The sequence below is a fragment of the Aythya ferina genome, assembly GCF_964211825.1.
Source record: "Aythya ferina genome assembly, chromosome: 5".
Classification (NCBI taxonomy): Eukaryota; Metazoa; Chordata; class Aves; order Anseriformes; family Anatidae; genus Aythya; species Aythya ferina.
This window is the reverse complement of record NC_140301.1, coordinates 9,793,461-9,814,172: the sequence shown is the minus strand read 5'-3', so window position 1 is coordinate 9,814,172 and position 20,712 is coordinate 9,793,461. Positions and strand designations below refer to the sequence as shown.

The 20,712-nt window shown below is 37.2% G+C and overlaps 1 protein-coding gene across 1 annotated transcript; it reads left to right on the top strand.

Annotated features, from left to right (window-relative positions):
* The first annotated feature begins 8,718 nt into the window (after positions 1-8,718).
* LOC311437463 (uncharacterized protein) lies at positions 8,719-19,649 on the top strand. Its single transcript, XM_084520771.1, has 3 exons — positions 8,719-13,289; positions 16,187-16,321; positions 18,766-19,649. Exons 1-3 carry the CDS (start codon positions 13,275-13,277, stop codon positions 18,934-18,936), a joined length of 321 nt encoding a protein of 106 aa, XP_084376897.1. The 5' UTR covers positions 8,719-13,274; the 3' UTR covers positions 18,937-19,649.
* The last annotated feature ends 1,063 nt before the right edge of the window (positions 19,650-20,712 follow it).

Sequence of the window (20,712 nt, the reverse complement as noted above, 5' to 3'; positions counted from 1 at the left end):
TTATAATTGGAAGTGTTGAATGATACTGAGGACCAAAGGTGTGACTAGCACTGGGAGCATCACGCCCGCTGTTTGCATTTGCACAATCCTGTCAGTTCTCAGCATACCTGCAAATGGGTGAGCAAGGTTCATGTAATGATGCATGTAGGTGTGTATGCATGCGTGTGGCAAACACGATGCGTTCCCACACACAACACTGAATCATGGAGTATTTAACTGAAACTACACAATAATAATAGTAATAGCAATAAGACTTAACAAATGCATGGAAACATGAATATTTGGCATGGATGTCTCTCTTTGTAGCTCTAACTTCCCAGGAATAGTTTTGATTAACACTATGACAAGCAACTACTATTTTGGCATATCAAGAAACATTTGGTTAAACATCTGTCTTTGTCAAATATTGACCTGTAGTATAAAGCGATATAATATACAGACAGATTTCATTTTATGCATCAGATAATATCCTCTTGCTTTCTTCCCCCTGTCTTTCTGTCTTTTCTCCTGTCAACCTGTCAGCTGGAATGTCAGTTTCAAGGATGATGTTCTTATTAAATCCTGCTAATACAATGCCACAGTCACATTCCATTGACAAAATACATGTTCTGCACATACATTTAGTTATATCCCTCAGGTCACTGACCTTGGACAGCTGATTGACACAGACCTTGCTGGATGAGCATCTGGCATCCTGGTTGAGGTGTCGCGTCAGGAACTGTTAGCGTTGAACCACAGTGTTAACATAGGCGCCGTGGCAGGCATACTTCACAGCAAATAATGCGATGGCATTTGTTCTGTAATTAAAGATGATGTTAAACAGAATCAGATAGGACAAGTGGTATTTTCCAAGTTGTTCTCTTTTATGGAAGGTTTGTTTAAGACCTCTTGGCCAAATACTTCTAAACTATGTGACACCAGCGAAGCTTCTGGGAACAAACATTCTGACCTGGAAGGAAGCACACATATTAAAACTAGCATGCAAATAATTTTATTAGAATTCTAGTGGATAGAAGATCAGAATTTTTTTTCATTTGGTAAATATACTACCTTGCAAAGTAATGTGATTCTTGATTAAAAAAAAAATAAATAAAAAATACATGAAAATTCTACAAACTTGAAATTTTGAAATTTAGAGATAGTGAAGGACTATGTTTTAGTAATGTCAAAGTTTTAGCAAAGATGGTATAAATTATATAGCATTCATGAATGTATGATGAATACAAACTTTTATATAAATTTAATATTAAAATTACTTCTGAAAAATAATTCTGCACATCAAATTATATGGAAGATTTAACAAAAGATCTCTATTGTGATATTTTGAACAGCATAATAAGATGTATTGTGTAATATAGTGAAAAACATATGTAAACATGAACATGTAAGATTGGTGGGCTCCCACAAAAAAAAAATAAATAAATAATTCTAGCAAAATGTTTCATGTTAGCAAAAGTGAGCACAACTCAAACACGTGAATGAAATCTAAAGTGATTTTTCAAGTGGATCTATTGCATCCATATTATTTTTTTATTTTTTAGAAGCTTACATCTTAGGTTTTTACATCTAAGTAAGAGAGGCCTTTCAGATTGGAGATCTGTACGTGCTTGGAGAATCTGCTCATTTCTCTATTTTTCTGCAACATCCAAGACCTAGAACTAGGCTGGGCATTTTGCTATTTCTTACTAATACAAGCATCAAAATTTAAAAGCTGAACACCAACTACCTTGAAAATTCAAGGTGAATTTGGCAGATGGAATTAAATGATTAATTATGATTAACTTCCTGAATGTAATATCTGAGGTTAGAAGGAGAGTGATTTTTTTTTTCTGCAGTAAACTCTGCTTTAGATGCTAACTATTGAAGCCACTGTTAAATATACTGCTGTTTACATTGTTTCCTTGTACCTATCTACTTGACTTGAGAAGCCATGTGCACAATGTGACGGCTTGTAGCTAAACCTCTCCAATTTTTTATGCCCTGCTAGAGCTGTGAGGTTTCCATCCTCTCTTGTAAATGAGGAAGTGTCTAATTTAGGCTTTTTAACTTGAAACAAATATGAGGTTCCCACTTTGGCTTTAGTTCTCTGTTAATTTCGCTATCATTTTCAAAACAGAATTTTTTAACTGTTGTTGATTAATAGAATTAATTAGTACTCACAGAGCAAACCCTGAGCCGGCCCTTTTTCGTATTAATTCTATTATGTAACTAATGAACAAGACTGGAATTTTGGTACTTTAATTAAAAATGCTTCTTAATCAATAAACAGAGGTAAGCTAAATAATAGCTTTACAACTCTGATTGCAGATGTGATTGCTAATAATAAACCATCTATTACTTATTTCTACGGTGTTAGCATATATGGTCTTCAGCTGGTGATAAGCTGACCAATTTCTTACGTTACTAGCATGCAGAGTGAAGCCGTTATATGTTTCTGTTAGTCGAGAGAAATCTAATACTTTAAAAAATCTTCTGGTGTCATTGCTCCACAAATGTGACAGGCAAAAGCTCACTGCTAGTAATGAAATTATATTGCTTTTACCTTTTCCAGCACAGATGAGATGGCTGCCATCTGTAAGAAATTCCCACATGTCCTAATATTCAGCTAAATTTAGAGGTGCCAGCTGGGTCCTGTTCTCAGGGTATAATAACCTTAATATTGTAGAACTGTCTTTGATGGGGTAAAAGGTACTGCATGAGTAATGAATTTTTCATTGCCAGTCTGTAGTGCACAGATGACAATCCTATATTTTAATGTCTGTTGAAATAAGCCTGTTTTTTAGTTTGTATGTTACTCTGCATTACTAACCTACAGTACCCTATTGGTGCTTTCTCTCACTTTTCTAGGCTTCTCATCCCCAGATAAACCTGAACTATCAAAAAGGAGGATGATGCTGAATTTATTTCATGCACAGTATGTGAAATCTAATTTCTTATTATTCCTCAATCAGGATGTGAAGTATTTGTTGGAAATGAGGCAGTCAGTACTCTTTAAAACTGTTCGGTGATTAATACAGCTGTCTCTTTCCTTTGTTCATTTCCTTCTCCTCCTTTCAGATATGGGGAAGAAAAAAAAAAAAAAAAAAGATCATCCTCAGGGAAAAATACTGGTTTGCATTACTGCATGGAGAAAAATAATTCATCAACTCAAAAAAAAAGCTTGCAAAAGCAAAACCAAAAATGTTTTTGCAAACTTGGTTTTGGAAAACTTTCATAGATCCAAATTATAATTGCTAGAAGCACAATCAAGGAGAAAAGATGCAAACAATGACTCAGCGGTCCTATTTTTGTTTTACCAGCTGAAATGCAATGCTACCTTGAAGTGACAGCTTTGGGTTCATTGTTTTACTTTTTATTTTCAGAACTTAAAACGATGAAAATACTTGGGAGAGTGACTTTTGGTAAAAGGTATTTTGAGCTTTAGACATTCCAGTGTGCTGCCAGGTAAGGGAAACTGTATATCATGGCACTGAGAAAAAATAAAAATTAAAAAAAAAAAAAAAAAAAAAAGAGCATATTTACCTTCTTGTAGCAGCTAGTAACAGTGTCTTTGACACTCCAACACCATATGTGGAATATGCATTTCTTAACATAACATTTTCTTTTAAGTTTATATATCTGTTCACTCACTTGGGATTCATCTAGAACATAGCTTCTATAGCAAGCAGAAAAAGCATGAAAGATTCAACTACTCCTGTAATTATATGCCTGTAAGCACAGATTAATTCATGGTGCTAAAGAAAGAGATTTTGTGCATTACATCTTCCCTGTGTTAAACTATTTTCCATACTTAATAAAATGAGTAGGGATATAGAAAATGATTTTCAAATGTCCAGATACATATGAGGAGGTACATAAAAAATTCTTGTATACTTTGCCATCTATTTTTAATTCATAAATATATTTGTTAAAAGCAGTGTGTATACACACACCCCCCAAACCCTTCTACACTTCATACAGTAGAGAGAATATAAGTAATGTAATTACATTGACATGAACAGTCAACCATAGGCCAAGTGATAAGATCATTAACACTCAAAAATCAGCTTTTAAAATTGGATTTGAAATATTTATGTGGTTAAGACATCTCAGTAATCTTAGAGGAAACCAGTTAGACACTTGGGTAGAAAGTGGTCTTGCTAGGCTGCAAATTTGATGAGCAGCTATTACAGCAGCACTAGAAGGCTGTTCTACAGTTATAAATTTGTTACTGGCACTATTATGCCTTCCTCAAGTTCTTGTACTTGGAAATACTTGTACCCAACCTTTAATCTGTGAGAACATCACTATGCTATGCTCTGATAACCACTGGAATTTTTCTGGCCTCCCTGGTTTGCAGGCTTGCACCTATTACATTGGTTGCACATGGTATCAATAGGTCTTGGATTCACTTCAAAATGAATTCTTGCTTCAAAAGATAAGAATAAAGTGAACTAAAACTTAGATGATGTTACTATTACTCTCACTCTTACTCTGTCTCATTTTTCTGAGAGCTTAGCTGCAATCCAGAGAATCAAACTTAAAAACACATAAAATGTTGTGATGTGTATATGGATATGCTCAGGGACAGACAATTTGATTCCATGGCAAATTTACATTTTCTGGTGTAGGACCCAGGAGCCTCAGTCATATATTGGAGGTTGATTTTGCCTCAGGTAGCATACAAAAAAAAAAAAAAATAATAAAAAAAAAAAAAAATATATATATATAATTAAAAAAAAAAAAAAAGTTGTCCCCATCACAGTCTGTGAAATACCTTTTGTAAGACAGTATTTGTTGCATTTATCACTAAGAATGTCTACAAGCAGAATTAGATTTCTGAGCAGTCCAAGTAAAAAGCAAGGAGGAGAACATATTAGGGATTTTATACTGATCCTTTTTGTCTTTAGCTGAATATGTGAAGAAGGAAAAGCACACAAACAGTACAGTAGGTTTGAGAGAGAAGTTACGTTTTTTTTTTTTTAATTTTTGTTTTGTTTGTTTGTTTTCCAGGGAATTTCACTGCCTTCAGCTGAGACTGTTGGAATTATTACAAAACGTCTTCACCAGGGATGCCTTGGTCTGGAAGCAATGGATTTGACCTGTCGCTGCAGTAGGCTTGTTGGCAGTTACCCAGTAAAAAGGCAAGTCTTGGGGAGCACAAGGTAGAAGGGAGGAAAACAGATAAGGTAAGAAAAATGCCAAAACAAAAAATCCAGCTCTGCCCTGTTTTTCTAGTCTGATACTCACTATTATTGTTCAATAAGACATTAAAACCAGGTGTCAAAGTACAGGCAATGTCTCTCTTCACATTCATTCTACATATCTGAAGAGCCCATTTTGCTCTTCCCTCCCTCTCCCCCCCACCCCCCATTTCTTAATCCCCAGCACTTCAAGGTGGGTGATGCACAGTCCTTCCACAGTATGTATGTACATCGGTCGCAGCTCTGGTGTCATTTTTCAAGGTGGGTTTAGGCACACCCTGCTTCTCTCTTTGTCATCTACTGTAGTCAGGCAGAGCCATTTTAAGTTGGTTGCTGTCCTAGAAATTCTGTCTCCAAACCAGAGGATGGCTCAGCTGGCAGTATGCTCACGGGGCACCGCCTTTGTTCTGCTGCTACGCAGCCACCCGGCACTGGGGACAAGAGAGCACGGGTGAGATCAGCCCCGCGTCAGGGCTTGAGACTGCAGTGTGGGAGGCTGCTCAGCACGGATGTTACAGTGAAGCACAGTGAAATGTCAAACACGGTAATTTTGCATGCTTTCTCCCGTCACCTCCCATTGCACTGCTAGGCAAACATTCTTAGTGTCATCTTGAGCAGGGAAAGTTAAAAACAGAAATCACTGGTTACTAGAGAAGAAAAAAGAACCCTTTCTCTCCACTCAGTTGCTGTCTTTTAATTAAAAATGTTTTTAATGAAAGCAGAAGAAAGCAGACATTGTCTGGCTGCCATTGTTCTAGTTGGCAAGGTTGAACAGCTTTAATCCATAATATCTGTAATATCTCATTAATTTAGGATTCATATTTCTTGTTTTTCTCCTTTCTTGCAGTCTCATTAATTACAGTCTCATCTATAGAAGCAAGGAATATTCTCAAATAATGGAAAGGAACATCTTTTTCATAATAATTAAGCAAAGGAATGGGGAGAGAAAGCAAAATTGCCATGCATCACACATACCAGTAAAGAGGAAATTGTGCTGTTAAAGAGTGTACAGGCTGAGCGGTAATTCATGCAGTCTTCTCTTTCTGATACAACAGCTTCTATGTTTTGTGGTTGGTAAAGGACCTGGAACTTGTTATTTCTGCTTGTCAAAATGGCATGTTAGGAGGATAGAGCTAGTCTTGTTTTATATAGGATTTATGCAACATTAATAATAAAAGTTTTAACCGTCAGCACTTCACAAAATCTATTGTGCTTGGGACTGAACGTGAAATATTTTGGAAGAGAATCTGTGACAATTATAATAACAACCCATCTTGATTATATATCGGGAAACAATTGTTGCATCTATTAAATTCATCACTGTCTTCCTCTGAGCTCCATGCATAAAAACAGCTGTATTTCCATTTCCTTTTGTTAACAAAAGGACTAAGGCACATCATCAGAGAGGACATGCACAGCTGCAGAGACAGTCTATATAATTTCCAAATGCACACAGCAGACATTTTGCGGCACTTAATTTCTGTGCCAGACTGGCCAGGCCAGCAGCACTGACAGGGTGAGCAATTCCATAAAGGTACCTTGGAGTTACTCAAGGAAGAAAGAGAGAGCTATTATGGATTGTCTTTCCAGCATCCTTTCTAAGCACTAACTACTGTTGCTGACAAAAGATCATAATCAGATGTTTCAAAGAATTCAGCAACAGATTTTTATATGGTATTTCTCTGTGGAAATTCCTGCATTTTTAGATAATCCTCTGGTACTGATTGTCAAGGATTTGATTGAAACTTGAAATAAGAGTTCATACTCTATCCAATTATACTTGTTCCTTAGTACCAACAGAAATTCTAGTTTGAACTAACTCAAGATTTGATCTTTGTGAGAAAAATATGTTTCTAAACAAAATACTCGTGATTATACTTAGTAGTTTAATTAAATCCAAAAGAAGAGTATCTGCTTGCCAGGATACACTTTGGTTCAATTTCACTAAGCTTTTTACCTCACAGATCTTCTATAAACTTTAAATGTATTTTATTTATTTACTTATTTGAATTTTAGATTTGTCTACACTTAGGCATTTTTACTCCTGTTTTATTACATAGGTAGCAAAAAGATGTTTTTTAAGCTATCTTAGCTGTTTGGTAAATTCTTAAGGGTTTTTATTTGTTTGCTTGTAAAGTAAAGAAATTAGTGTTTTTCTCAATATTATCAATTTTCAGATAAAAAATTTAAAGATGTGTATTTCTTGTTCGAAATTTTTGAAAAAGGTCTTCTATGTAAGATAAGTGAGAAGTACTTAGCTGTCAGGTGTTAAGGTGTTGCTTGTGAAGTATGCTTTTTTGTCTCTCTGTATCTGCTTCAGAATGCCTTGTCCCATTGGCTCATTCCAGACAATTTTGTGAGAGGACTCAAGGACTCTGATATTCAATGCTTTTATATGTTAAAAAATAATTATTCATTACAGGAAAGAAAGTCTAAATATGTCCAGGAGGGTTTAATGTGCCTCGTTCATCTGGAATTTCTGAAGAATTCTTCAAAGTACCCCAAATGAGGAAGAGGTTTATTTTGGAGTTTGCACCTTCTTATACAGAAAGGTGAACTGGCTTAAAAGTACAGACCCCGAGACAACCAGACTTCCTTGGTTTTGATGCTATAATGTGTAATTTTGTTTTTGTTGCTGTTCTTTTGAGCTGAGTTGTAGGGCTGGAAAGGGAAAGGAACACAGAAAAGAAGAGAAGGCGTGTGGACATTGAAAATATAAGCACAAAAAGCAGAGATGTTTTCCTTTTAATAATCTAAACTCAAATAGCTCAACTTGAAAGTTTCCTATAAAAAGTGATTTCTTGCATACAGAGGAAAACTGTTCTGTATTTCAAAACTATTACTGTTGTTTTGGATGCACCCAATTAGGCCAAACCCCACTGAATATTCTGATAACATTGCCATAAATTATTTGAATAATTCTTCATGTTGGTTTGGTTTGGACCTGAATTACAATTTTCAGTTTTTCCTGCCAAGGTGAAATTTATCGAGAAATATGAAGGCAAGATTTTGTTTCTGTTTGAAATTTTGAGCAAGAGCAAAAAAGTTGAGAACTGGAGATCAGTTATCTCATGTATTCTCTTTTAGTTTGGTGGACAGGAAAGTCAGAAGTTTTAGTTCAAACCCCTCATCTTTCATGCAGCCATTATTACCACCTTGACCCTAGTCATTCTCCCACTTTTTGCACAATCTTTTCTTTGTAAAGTAAACACAGACACTAAACAGTGTGTTAGAGTATGGTCTGCAGATCAAAATGCATACCCCTTGGAGAGTTCTGAGGAAAAGATATGAGAGAGTGGACTATCACTACACTGTCAAGTCAATTACATGTTAAATGTTAATAGTATAGTTCAAGTGACAATTAAGTGTCTCCAAGCAATCTATTTTTTTTAATGAATTTGCCTTTTAAAACCATAAGATGTACGTTTACATGTCAACTACCGTTTTATTACAGATTTTACAGATTTTTATTCACTATATCACTTTTTTTTTTTTTTTTTTTTTTTTTTTTTGTCTAAGCAAATTTGTAGTCATCAATAAGGAAAGGAAAAGTTCTTCATCCAACATTTAAAGTCTTACTATGAAATTATTATGGCCTGTTGATGAGTCAGTACTTGTGGAAAAATCTTGTGGGTCTCAATCTCCAGTAAGAGACTTTGGGTGATTCATTCCTGGGGTCCAGTGTGAAATTCCTTATGCAACCTCTGAAGCTTTGGTACAAGTACTCATTAATTGTATGAGTACAGATGATGGTACCATCATTGGCATGACTTTGGGGGTTGTCTTTAATGTGTACTTTGGGGGTTATCTTTAATCCGGTCCTACGGAGCAAATTAGCATTTGGGTGCCTCCTTTGGGGAAATGTTGTGATTTAATTTTGTGCAAAATGAATCCAGCTATTGTGTTCAGGGACATTGTAAACTAAGCAAGGTGAGGACAGGTGATCTGGAGATTTACATCAACAGTATCACCTCATCTGAACAGAAATGTTGATGTAGTAAACACATCTGTTGGCTCCAGCATTACGAAGCTAATGGTGTACTTCAGAACGGGATAGAGGATGAAAGTGTAAGCAGTGGAAGTTAAATCAGGGCTTTGAAAATTCTGTGGGTGTTAACAATCCAAGGTTAATTCTTCCATCCAGTGAAGTACATCTTCTTTAATGAGAAAGTCAGGCTGGCAATATTCTGTCAGCCGGATGTAGGGTATATTTTTAAGATTTGCATCTACAATTAAGCAATATTTGCACTGATTAAAAATGAAACATATTTATGTCTTCAGTTCATCTTTGGCAGCCAATAAAATTAGTTTATGTTTATGTTCAATCCCATCAAATTTGGTATGTCATCAGCATTATAATAGTCTGCCTTGGAGCTTTAAAGATACTTGGAATAACATTTCTTATTTTCAAGTGAAATGAGCTGGTGTTGAGCAAGAACTGTCTTTGGTTCAAATGCTGTGTTTAGCAATAATGTAAATAGGCAGTTTGAACTGCATGAAAACCATTGAGCAAAATTTAAGGGCTGCATGCATAGCTAGTGTCTGTTTCATAGCTGCTTTCTTTTTAATGCTTTGTACGTTTTTATATTCTTCAAATTCTTCATTCAGTTACTTAGTTGATGGTTTACGCTGTATTATTTTTTTTTAGCAGAGCTCTGTCCTTTAGCACCTTTTAGAAGAACCCTAATTTTCCAAATGTGCTTAGTGGAAATGATTTTGTAACCTAAAAACAAGAGAAAGGATGTAAACAGGTAGCATTAGGTTATTTTGGATTAAACCGTATTTTAAGACATCTAAACTACTCTCACTTTCATGGTATTATGAAGGCTTTGGTAAAGTTGATCACATATTTTTTATTATGAAATTATTTCCTTTTAAGTTGTACTTGTTAAAAAAGTAGCACACAGTTTGACTGTAAAATTCAATATGGGTCACTCTGCCTTCAAAACAGCACAGATAGGATTTTGATGTAATGAATAATGGTGCAGAACAAGTAAGCTGACCTGAGTAATAAAGAAATGAACCAGCTTCAAGTTTTATTCAATAGAGATTTCCACTGAAACAGCTCCAGCTGTTTCCATGAGAATTTGGAATAAATAAACTACCTTCTGGTGCTGCTGAGCAGCATACAAAGTAAAGATGTCAGTAAGTCAAGACTGGTATTTTAACTTAAGGTTCAAATAGCCAAACTAATGGACAAGTTCCTTTGTAATAGGTTGTATCCCCATGTGTGGCACTGGGTGAGAATGACAACTGAAAATGGTTCAGAGAAGCAGAAAATATCACGGATGAGAAAAACTGACCCAAAACACAATGGACCAATTTTGGTATGATTGGTCACGATCAAAAGTAACTTTATGGATTTAAATTATTCCTCAGAACAGTCCCAAAGTTTATTCTGCATGCTTTCACAGACACCTCTGAGGTAAGCTTGTATCCAGCCTTTGTACAGTCTTTGGAAAATGTGCGCATATTCATTCTAGAGCTGGGCAATCCTAGGAGCTCCTCTCACAGCAAAATAACAAGAGAAAGGAGAGCAGTGAAGTGAACCAGGAACTCAAGTAGCCTGTGCTGCCTCCGCAAAAGGGCAGGCAGCACACTAGCAGCTCAGGGCTTGATGACCTATGTATGACAAATGATTATCACATCTTCTGTGTGTGATTTGCAGAACACTGTAACAGAGCCAAAAATGCTGCCAAAGTGATGTAAACTGGAAGACATATGCTAAGAATAGAAGAAAGGGATTTCAGAGGTTTTTTTTCCCTGATGCAGCCTTGGTGGCCACATGTTTTGGACTAGCAAATTAGGTTCCAGTATATATAGAGATCTGTTTATTATATAGGGCTCACTGTGGGGTAGTGAATAAAACCCAAGCCATTGCAGTGTGAATTGTTGTCCCTTTCTTAGCACCGTTGCGTGCACACAACCCAAGATAGAGAAGCTGGAAAGTGCCTTCAGATGAGGTGGTGGAAGAGACCATGTACAGCCCAGGTGTTGAGTGCTAAAAATATTTTTTGTCAGAGGAAAAGATGAGCAGAAGGCAGAGGGGAGCAGTGGTGAGGGGAGCAGGCCTCTTGAGGCCTTGCATGAAACTCAGTTTTTATAAAGGGAATCCTCCACCTAAACAAACTGGAAGTTCAACTGGTGTTGCGCGCTCGTTAATGATCAAGCCAATGCATGCTTTCAAGTTGGCAGGACATTTTTTTTAACATGAGACACAATGTGGTAGCAATGAACTGGTCAGGCTGGCATTGGCTGCTCTTGCTTTCCCATGGCCCGGGTACCCCGTGCTTCTCTGTACCCCTGGCAGGTCTTTCATTACGGGGTTGCATCTTTCTGTGTCCAGCTGAGGTTTTGCTGCAACCCTACAGGTTGTTGTCTGATTTTTGTTTGTGTTTTTTGTTTGTTTGTTTGTTTTTGTTTGTTTTTCCCCAGTCTACATTCTGAAAATAATCTGAGACAACATATATAAACAACTTTCAACATAATTAATTTGTCCCAGAAATCAAACCTGGAAGCCTAGTAACCTACATTAAATGTCCTAATTCCCCACTAAGACATAAATCTCTGGATTGTTTTTAGTACACACAGACCACCTGTGTCACACAATCTGCTTTAAAAAAAAAAAAAAAAGTAGCAAAAATCTTTCATTTTTATATTAATTACATTTGTATCCCTCACCAGTGATTTCAGTGTAATTTAGATCTTATGCTGGTGTAGGGCAGCAATTGATTTTGATGGGACTATCTTTATGCAGATAGAAATTACTAGAACTTCATATAAATTATAATGAACATCGTACAAAATTCTTAAGTCACACACTGAATACAATTACATAGTGCAAATTATAAACTAATTTAGGACTCAAAATTAATATCAAAAGTGCCCTATGCTTGACACAGTATAAAAGAAAATGGAACAAACTCAGTCGTAAGTATTTTTAGTGGACTTTTCATCTTTTTTTAGAGGTATATCTCAGTGCAAAGTGTTAAAGCCAAATTGAAAACATATCAAGTGGTTTAAAAATGTATATGTAGAGGGTACAATTATATCCAAAGACCTAATGATAGCGAAGTATGCTCATGCAATATATGCAGCCATGAGGCTTCTCTGAACTTAAGTCTGCATAGATGCTGTACTGTATTTCTTTTTATAATAATTGCATATAGTTCATCTTAAATTTCAACTTAGAGTAAATGAATTGGCTTAAAGTTGTTAATAAAATGTTGGTTCATTTTTAGAAACATGGGGTTTATTTCCTTTGTTTCTGATAAACCAGGAACTCTAATAGCACTTGTAGTACGCTCTGTAACAAACATGCAAGTGTAAGCATGGTGCCTATGCCTGCAACTGTAGCAAGAAACAAATTTCCCCAGGAAAAAATATGAAGCTTCTTGCTCTTATTTTTTTACGCACCTATGTTGAGGGAAGCAAGTTACTCTCATGGTTGGACCAGATGATCTTGGACTTTTCCAACCTTAACGATTCTATGATTCTAAGTCACATTTTAGAGCAGTAGTTTTATTTGTGTGAGACAATCTTCTTCTGCCTTAGCACAGACATGGAAAACATCCATTTGCTCATTAACAGTAATGCCCCTAGTTTTTTCACAGAGAATGCTGAGCTGTTTAAGTTACATTAACAGTCTAAACCTAATGCCATGTTTAAAGAAGACAGATACAGAGCTTTATTCTCAGGGGTGGTCAACCTACAGGAATGCAAGAGAACTTGTTAGAGACAGGTTTCCTAATTCTCTGTGTAAACGTCAGCATTCAATGGTTTGCCTGAGACAGTTTGATGGAGAGGATTTCAAACGAAAACAAACCATCTCACATCACTGCTCCAATGTCCAGGTAAGTCAAGGCTTTGGTACTGTTATGGGCACGCAACAGATGCGGTGTTTCTCTCCATTACCAGGGTACAGCAGCCTGATGTCCCAGAAGAATAAAAATCACACTTACTCACTGGTCTTCACCCAGTAGTGGGCTTTCTGCTGTCCCCACTGGATAGCTTGTGGTACCTGTGCTACCTAACCACAGAGGAGAAGCCTCTGCAGTGTAATGCAGACAGATCTGAATTGAAAAACACACAATGGTGGCAGTAAGGGTGGGTGAAATGCATTTTTTTTTCTTCTGTTTCTGAAAATGTTAGTGTGTTATGTATAAGTAATTTTCCTCCAAAACTGAACAGAAAGGTTTTGGCTTTTGTGGTTGGTTGTTTTTGATTTTGATTGTTTGTTTTGTTTTGTTTTGTTTTATTTTCCTGGTGGAAAATCATAAGTAATGAATGTGACAGAATTATTCGGGTCCTGTGAACCCAAGAAGAGTGCAGGTTCCCTGTGGCTGTACAAAGTTCCTCAGCAGGGACACAAGGGTACTGCTCATGGTGCTCTGAGATGTTGACTCTAAGTGTTGTGTGGGAAGTTGCTCCTTCACTGACGAAAGAGAAGGGAGATTTCTAAAGAAACTTCTAAAAAACTAGAAGTAACCCGGTATTTGCCTTGTATGTTCATTTCTGCAAGACTTCAAAGATGCTTTATGTTACTAGGATCAGATAAAGGTCTGAAACAGTCTTTTTTTGACCCTTTATGATTCATAGACTGTTTTATTTCTGAGCCCTTTTTCGAAGTATGTTAGGCTGAGCTAGTATAAAGAGTTGAGAGTTGTGAGTTGCTGACTTGAAAGGTAGAGCATTAGAGTGAGACAAAAATTTGGGCCAGGGAGGAGATGGAAAAGAAAAAAAAAATGTGTAGAAAGGGGCTTGAGAAGAGGCAGAAAAAATGGACATAGGAGGTGACTGGGGAAAAAAAAAAAAAAAAAAAAAAAAATCTATTTGGAAGAGGCATAAAAGAACTGAGGCAAAGGATGTTCAGTATGTTTATAAAGGTAGTGAGGAGACTTATTCCCTAGTAAGCATCTAATGATTTCCACTGTCTGTGGTGTGCTCTTCCCTCAGTACATAACAGGCTCACGGGATGAAAACCTCCACGCTAATTCAGAGGTAGAGTGTACATCTAAACTGTTTATCTAGTGGGCACCCCCTGTCTTTTCTCATGAATGTTCAAGAAAACAAAATAGCTTTATCTGTAGGGCCTCAAGCACTGTCTGGAGATGCATGGAATAACAAGGTAGCACCGCAAAGGGCACTTCTGTCTCCTCGCTCTATTTCGTGAAATGTGAACAAGAAGAAAATAGGGAACAAATAAGAGAAGGAGAAAAGTGTCTCTGTCAAAGAATATACCATGGACAAAATACTCAGATGTGACCAGAACCAAGTTAGTAGAGCTATGTATGCCTGGAAAGCAGATTTTTTGCAGATCCAGGTAGGCCCTTTACTTGAAATACAAAGAAAGAGAAGAAAATGGCTCCCCCGCTGCTATTTGTTTTGGTGCCTAAACCAGAACATAGGCTTTTATCAAGTCTTGCTAGAGCAGAGAATACTTTAAAACAGGGAATATGTGGAGCTGCCCTTTGCAGGGGATGGTTGGTGGTAAATTGTCCTGTCAGCAGCTGGAGGCTCTCCAGGCCAAGACACTCAGGAGGACACCAACTGCAGCAAAGGGGTATTGTGCTTTGCTTGGCAGCACTGTCCTGTGTCCAACAGTATCCATCAAGCTCAGATACCCTTCTTCTTGAGAGCAGCTCATGGAATTATTCATGAGATTATTTGGTCGAATAGTCAGACTTCCTGTATGAGAGTCTGGCCTTCAATTTATACGTAGCATTGCCAAAGAGCTGAAGGACATTTTAACTCAAATGTTTAAGGAAATTCAAAAACTAGGTTAAAAAATAAATATTTTAAAATAAATAAATAAAGATAAAGCTGCAGGAGTGCTTGGCCAAATCTCCTGGGTTCCAGCTGCTGCTAAGAGGGGACTGTCAACTGGACAGCCCAAACTGTCTGGGAAAGCACGTGCCTAGAAGTCACTCTTTAACAAGAGGAAGGCAAATGTCAACCAGATTAAACAGGCACAAGAAAACTGTGATTTGCTGGGTTTGAAACAAAGCAGGGGTGTGGGTATAAGTTGGGGCAGTGGGTCAAGATGGGTAAAATGGGTCCCCCATCTGCAGGTGGAGGGAACTGGTGTCAGGGGAGAGTGGGGGCATGTGGGCCGCATGGCTCCTCCAGTGAGGTGCTGAAGGGCACTGAGAAACTGCCAGGGGCACGTTAACATTTTATAAAAGCCCGGCATTACAGTTTTGCTGATATGAATTAAGAATGTTTAGTTCCCTGATTGCTGGCTAATTATGTCATTAATCAATAAATCACTTCAATATTGACCTGGTGTAACCTACGTGAACAGAGCATTTTTTTTCCTGTGATACAAGTCCCCATGTAAGTGTTTCACATTTTAGTCACAAGACTTCATTTCATAAATCCAGATTTGCAAACCTGTTTAACTCAAATTGTATGACCAAAAGTACTGAGGTGGACAACAAGAATGTTTATGAATTACTATTTATTTTGAAGCTGATGTGAAACTAATTCAGAGATTGAAGAAAGAAAAATAAAAAAAGGAAAAAGGTGTTCAACAGGGAAAAAATAAAAAATTATCTCATCCCTCTTGTGATTCTGAACATCAGCCTGCCTTTCTTGGGGATCAGAGAAAGACCACAACACCCAAATTCAACACTGTCCAAACTTTTTAAGTAGAAAACATGTCCATCAGAAATTTGTTTCTAGATATATAAAACACAATTCCCTGGTAAATGTTTGTTGGAGTATTGGAAGCAGTGTACGTTGCTGATTAATGCGTGCTAAACAGGAAAATTAAATTATCCCCTCTCATAAGCTGCTGAACTCTAACTCCTGTAGAATAAAACAACTCTAAACTTTTGAATGAAATAAAACTTGTTTTTAACACTTGCACACAGAATCGCAGGTCCAGGGGGAGGTAAAATCTGCAACACACTGAATATCTGATCCTGTTATAAAGAAAACTTTGTATGTTTCACGTATTTGCTCTGCCTTTGTCAAGAACTGAATTGTTTTTATATTTTTAGTGGGTAGCATACAAGAAAAGGGACACGAGGACAATCACCATTCACGTGAAGAAGACCTTGCCACCCTTCTTCATGTTGAATCTGCTTGTTCTAGGAGAGGAAAGTCAGCATCAGGCTCTGGCCTTCATCTTCCAGGTAATTTACAGATAGCAAATTTACTTACACCACATTGGAGAACACACTGTAATGTTAGATTAGAATCAGAGGAAAAAAAGGAAGGTCATTAGATTAGAAAGAGTAAGCATGGAAATTTATATATATATATATATAATATATATAATCTGTTAGAGAATCAATTGCAAACTGCTTCACACAAGGAACAAAATTATGTTCCTGCTGTTTTTGTGAATTCTCCCATTTCAAAATTCAATGTCTGTGCACTGCTGTGGAGCTGGGGGACTCCCCAGGGTAGTTTGCTGCCTTCTTCTCGACCACCTAACACTTGCTCACTGAAGGGCAGTTCTTCATACGCCACTGGAAAGTCCTGACACCTGAGTAATAACACAGTTGATGAGAAAAAGACACCTCTGTACCTTATCTTTGTTCTTTTTGACCATTTCCCCAGCAGGAAAAATGTTTATTCATTTTAGTATGTCTCCTTCTGCATAACCACAGAAAAGCACTTTCATTACTGCTAATGGCTATTGTACGTTTTTTCTGCTGTGATGTGTCCTGACTTGAACATCAGTTATCTCGAAGATGAAATTATGGAAAAATGAGTCTGCAGCATATGCAGTTTGCAGTGTGTGTTGTCACTGCTTTCAAGGGCTGCTTAGTAGAAAAGTAAAAGCCATGGTGTTTGCTCACCCCAGAAAACTGGAGCAACTGCCTATTTTTACACTCTAATCTCAGCATGTAGAGATCCAGCCATTAAGCTCCTATCAAGGTTAATTAAAGTTTTGAAGGCAAAGGTTTGAAATGCAGACTTGCTAGAGAGAACCACATTTCCTCTAAGGATTAAATTCAACTCAGTCACTGCAGTGCTTTTCAGTTTCCTGTTAATTCATGTCTTTGTCCAGGTGGTTTTTACCCATCAGAATAAGACCTGAAGGGCTCAGGAAGCTCAGTTTGTGAGCTGGGGCCCTAACTCTTAGGCTGAAGACCCATAAATTAACCAGGAGCTGTCAGACAGCTCTACATGATCAAACAAAAGCCTAACACTAAGCTGTTTAACAATTCTAAGATATACAGCGATGAAAAGGGAACTAAAAGTAGGACAAAAATATGCACTATGATATGAGAACATTTGCATAATCTTTTGAAAACAAACTAAGTGCTTTCTCTTTCATTTTTTTCCCTTTATTTGTCCAAATAGGGTGAATATTCTTAAAAATGCAGTTTTAATAGATATATTGCACCAGTTTGGTCTTTCTAAAAATGAAATAGAAGATTCAGCATTTGAAATATCACAGAAAGATATTAGCTAACTGAATGCTAACAATTTCATACAGATGTCTACTTATCATGCAAATAGTTTATTTAGATGCAGAGACACATTAGACTCCAGTGATCGGGAAGTGAAAAACGGTAGTTGCTTCATGTTGTTTCAGCATACGTGACTCGAATTTCAGCGTGTTTCCTCTAGTAGTTCAGATAGCAACACTGAAATAAGCAACAAAAATGAGGGACACAAACTGTGTATACAAAGGAGGCTTGATTTCTAATACAGTGGATATTAGCGGTAGATGATGGGCTGCAGAAGAACAGATGCCTTTAAATCAGCAGAGCATTATGCAAACAGCTGTTAACAAGATAAAGCATGTAATTTCACCTACTGTACTCTTAATTTTGCTCCTACCATGCTGATCACATCCTGATTTCAGTATGACATTTAAAAGGAGGTCTCAGCTGGTTTATATACCACTTTATAACCCCTGATTTGCAAAAGGGTAACTGACTGATTCTACTTTTGAGTTCCAGAAAATAATACAGCTTATAGCCTTTTGTGGTACACGAATGGGTTTTCATTAGATTTTAAACCTAAACTGCTTCCTGACCTTTTCCCAATACTATACTTATTATTTTTCTCTCTAAATGAAATGATACTCAAACCCTAAACATTTGTACATCACTTTTATCTATTACTGTTCCTGAAGATGACTTAATTATCCTAATATCTAGCGTAAAGGTCTTGCTGTTGCACCTAATCACTGATAGCATGCAGAATGAAGGGCCTCCGTTTACAGATGGGTCAGATAGCCAAGTGTCCTAGCAGCACGTAGTCTACAGCAGAGCACTCCTCTGTGTGCTAAACAGACCACAGGATGTTTCATCTCTTGAAAAACACATCATTTATTCATACTGGAGCAAGTTATCTCTGAAAGCAGTGGATGAAAGCAGAAGTCTTTTCCTTGACAAAGATCGTCTTTTGACTGGTGCAAGTACCTGCAAATTCAGAAAGAAAGAAAGAAAGAAAGAAAAAAAAAAAAAAAAAAGCTATTTAGAAAGGGCTTTCTGATATTTCTCAGTGATTTTGTGTTGAAGGGAACCATTCTAGTCACCAGAATAAATTCTGTTGTTTACTGTGTTCAATATAAGTATCCAATTTTGTTTTCTTTTCATTCTCCATCATTGCCTAGCAAAGCTTGACTGATGATGCTGCCATTGAGGGGGTGGATGGACGCCCTCCTCCTCCTCTGCAGCAGCCTGAGACAGGAAGTGATATTCTTTTGGCCACCCATCACCACCAGTTGCCATCTCGGCTGGCCAAGAAAAGCAAGACGTCGGCAGCAACCTCCAACAGATCATGATGAGGTGATGCCCTCTCGCTGTGGGGCAGCTGGGCCTCAATGCAGCAGATCCGTAGGACGGCAGTACTCCGGGGTGCTCATCCCTGGGTCTTCTTATGAAAGATTTTGTGATTGGTGCTGATTTTTCTACTTTTCTGAATTGTTTTGCAATGTGTTGCGGAGTTGCTTAGGCCTTAGGGTAATAAGGCTTATATTTCACTACTGTGAGTTTTTTCCTTGAAAGTGGAAACTGCCAAGCATGAAAAAGAGAGGGGGAAGAAAAATAACATTGCTTTTTTTTTTTTATGAATCCCTGTTGTTTATTCTGCAGTGTACACCCAATATCAATTACTTTAATCACAGTGGAGACTGTGTGAATCCATCAGAGAGAAAGTCTATAAACATGATAAAGAAATGTCATATTGTCCTCACTATCAGTTTATCTTTTTTTTTTTTTTTTTTAACTCTCTCATATGTGACAGTAGCGATAAAAAATAAAATTAACAAAAACCTGAGGCAACGTGTTGTCCAAACCCCAGTTGTTTTTATGGCATATTTATGCATTTAAGAAGTTGATGTTTTCATCAAAGGAATGACTGATTCAAATAAAAGGCAATTTATTAAGGTAGAATAAAAGAATGTAATTATTTTATCTGAATTTTGAGTTCTTACAGTTTATTAACAAATAAAAAGATGTTCAAAGTGCTTACAATAAAAACATGATGTTTATTCAATAAGTTGCTGCATGTCACTTGGTTTATTTATAGTACATTTAAATACATAACCATATCAGTGTAAGAGCTTTGCACGGTTTAGTTTAACCACCCAGAACAGCTATAGTGTGTGTGTGTGTACATATATATATTTCTCATATTATTTTTCTGGATTTATTTCCACTGAAAGCCTCTTGGGGATTTTATTGGACTTGGGATTAGAGTCTCAAAGTGTGGCTGCAATGCCTGTTATTGAGAACCATGTGCATCACGTCCCTGACCCCACATCTCTGACAGTACCAACACTGACACAAGTGTTTTTCTCTGGAAACAGATATTGTTCTCTTGACACAATCTCACCGTGTGCATGAGTATAAATAATTTGCTGAGGAAGAGCTGTGCCTGTGACATGATGGAGCAGTTTTTGCCCTGGTTAGAACGTAAGCACGCAGAAGTGAAATAACAGCTGGAGGAGCTGCCTGCAGAGACACGATAGCCTCAGAGTCATCCCAAAAATGTTAAAGTAACAGTTTTTGTCTTTATGTTAGCATCATTGATGTTTTCTGTTTCTATCTAGCTGTGCGTAGCTTGGCACTGTGCACGCTGTGACTGATGCTCTCTCACCTAAGTGCCAGCTTTTGCTAGGCTGGGTGTGAGAATTGTGACCACAGGATGCTTGGTTGATTTAAGCAAAATTGTCTGGGAAGCCAGACATGAGCCAGCTTTAGACATGAGAGAGACTGTGTACGTGTCTGAACCTCTCAAATACTACCCTGTAAGGTATGCAAAAAAGGTAATATAAAAAAGAGCAGAGTGACCCCAGCCAGATTTTCAGTATGTGGTGTTAAGTATATAAAGAGTGGCAAATGAAGGGTGTCTGGGGACACGGGATTAAAGAATGAATACCCTAGGAGAGGAAAATGTTTTTCCCTGTAATTTCTTCTACTGCTGTTGCTGCTTTTCATATTATACTGCACCTGCTGCCACAGTGACATTTATAAGTCTGGAATCAGGCACCATCCTCCTGACCCAGAAAGCTTAGGTTTAATTGAGATAATGCAAACAGTCAATAGGAGAAAAGGCC

Coding starts and splice junctions, on each gene's coding strand:
- LOC311437463 (XM_084520771.1), top strand. Junction 16,322..18,765: donor CTCTGGCCTTCATCTTCCAG/GTAATTTACAGA, acceptor ATCATTGCCTAG/CAAAGCTTGACTGATGATGC.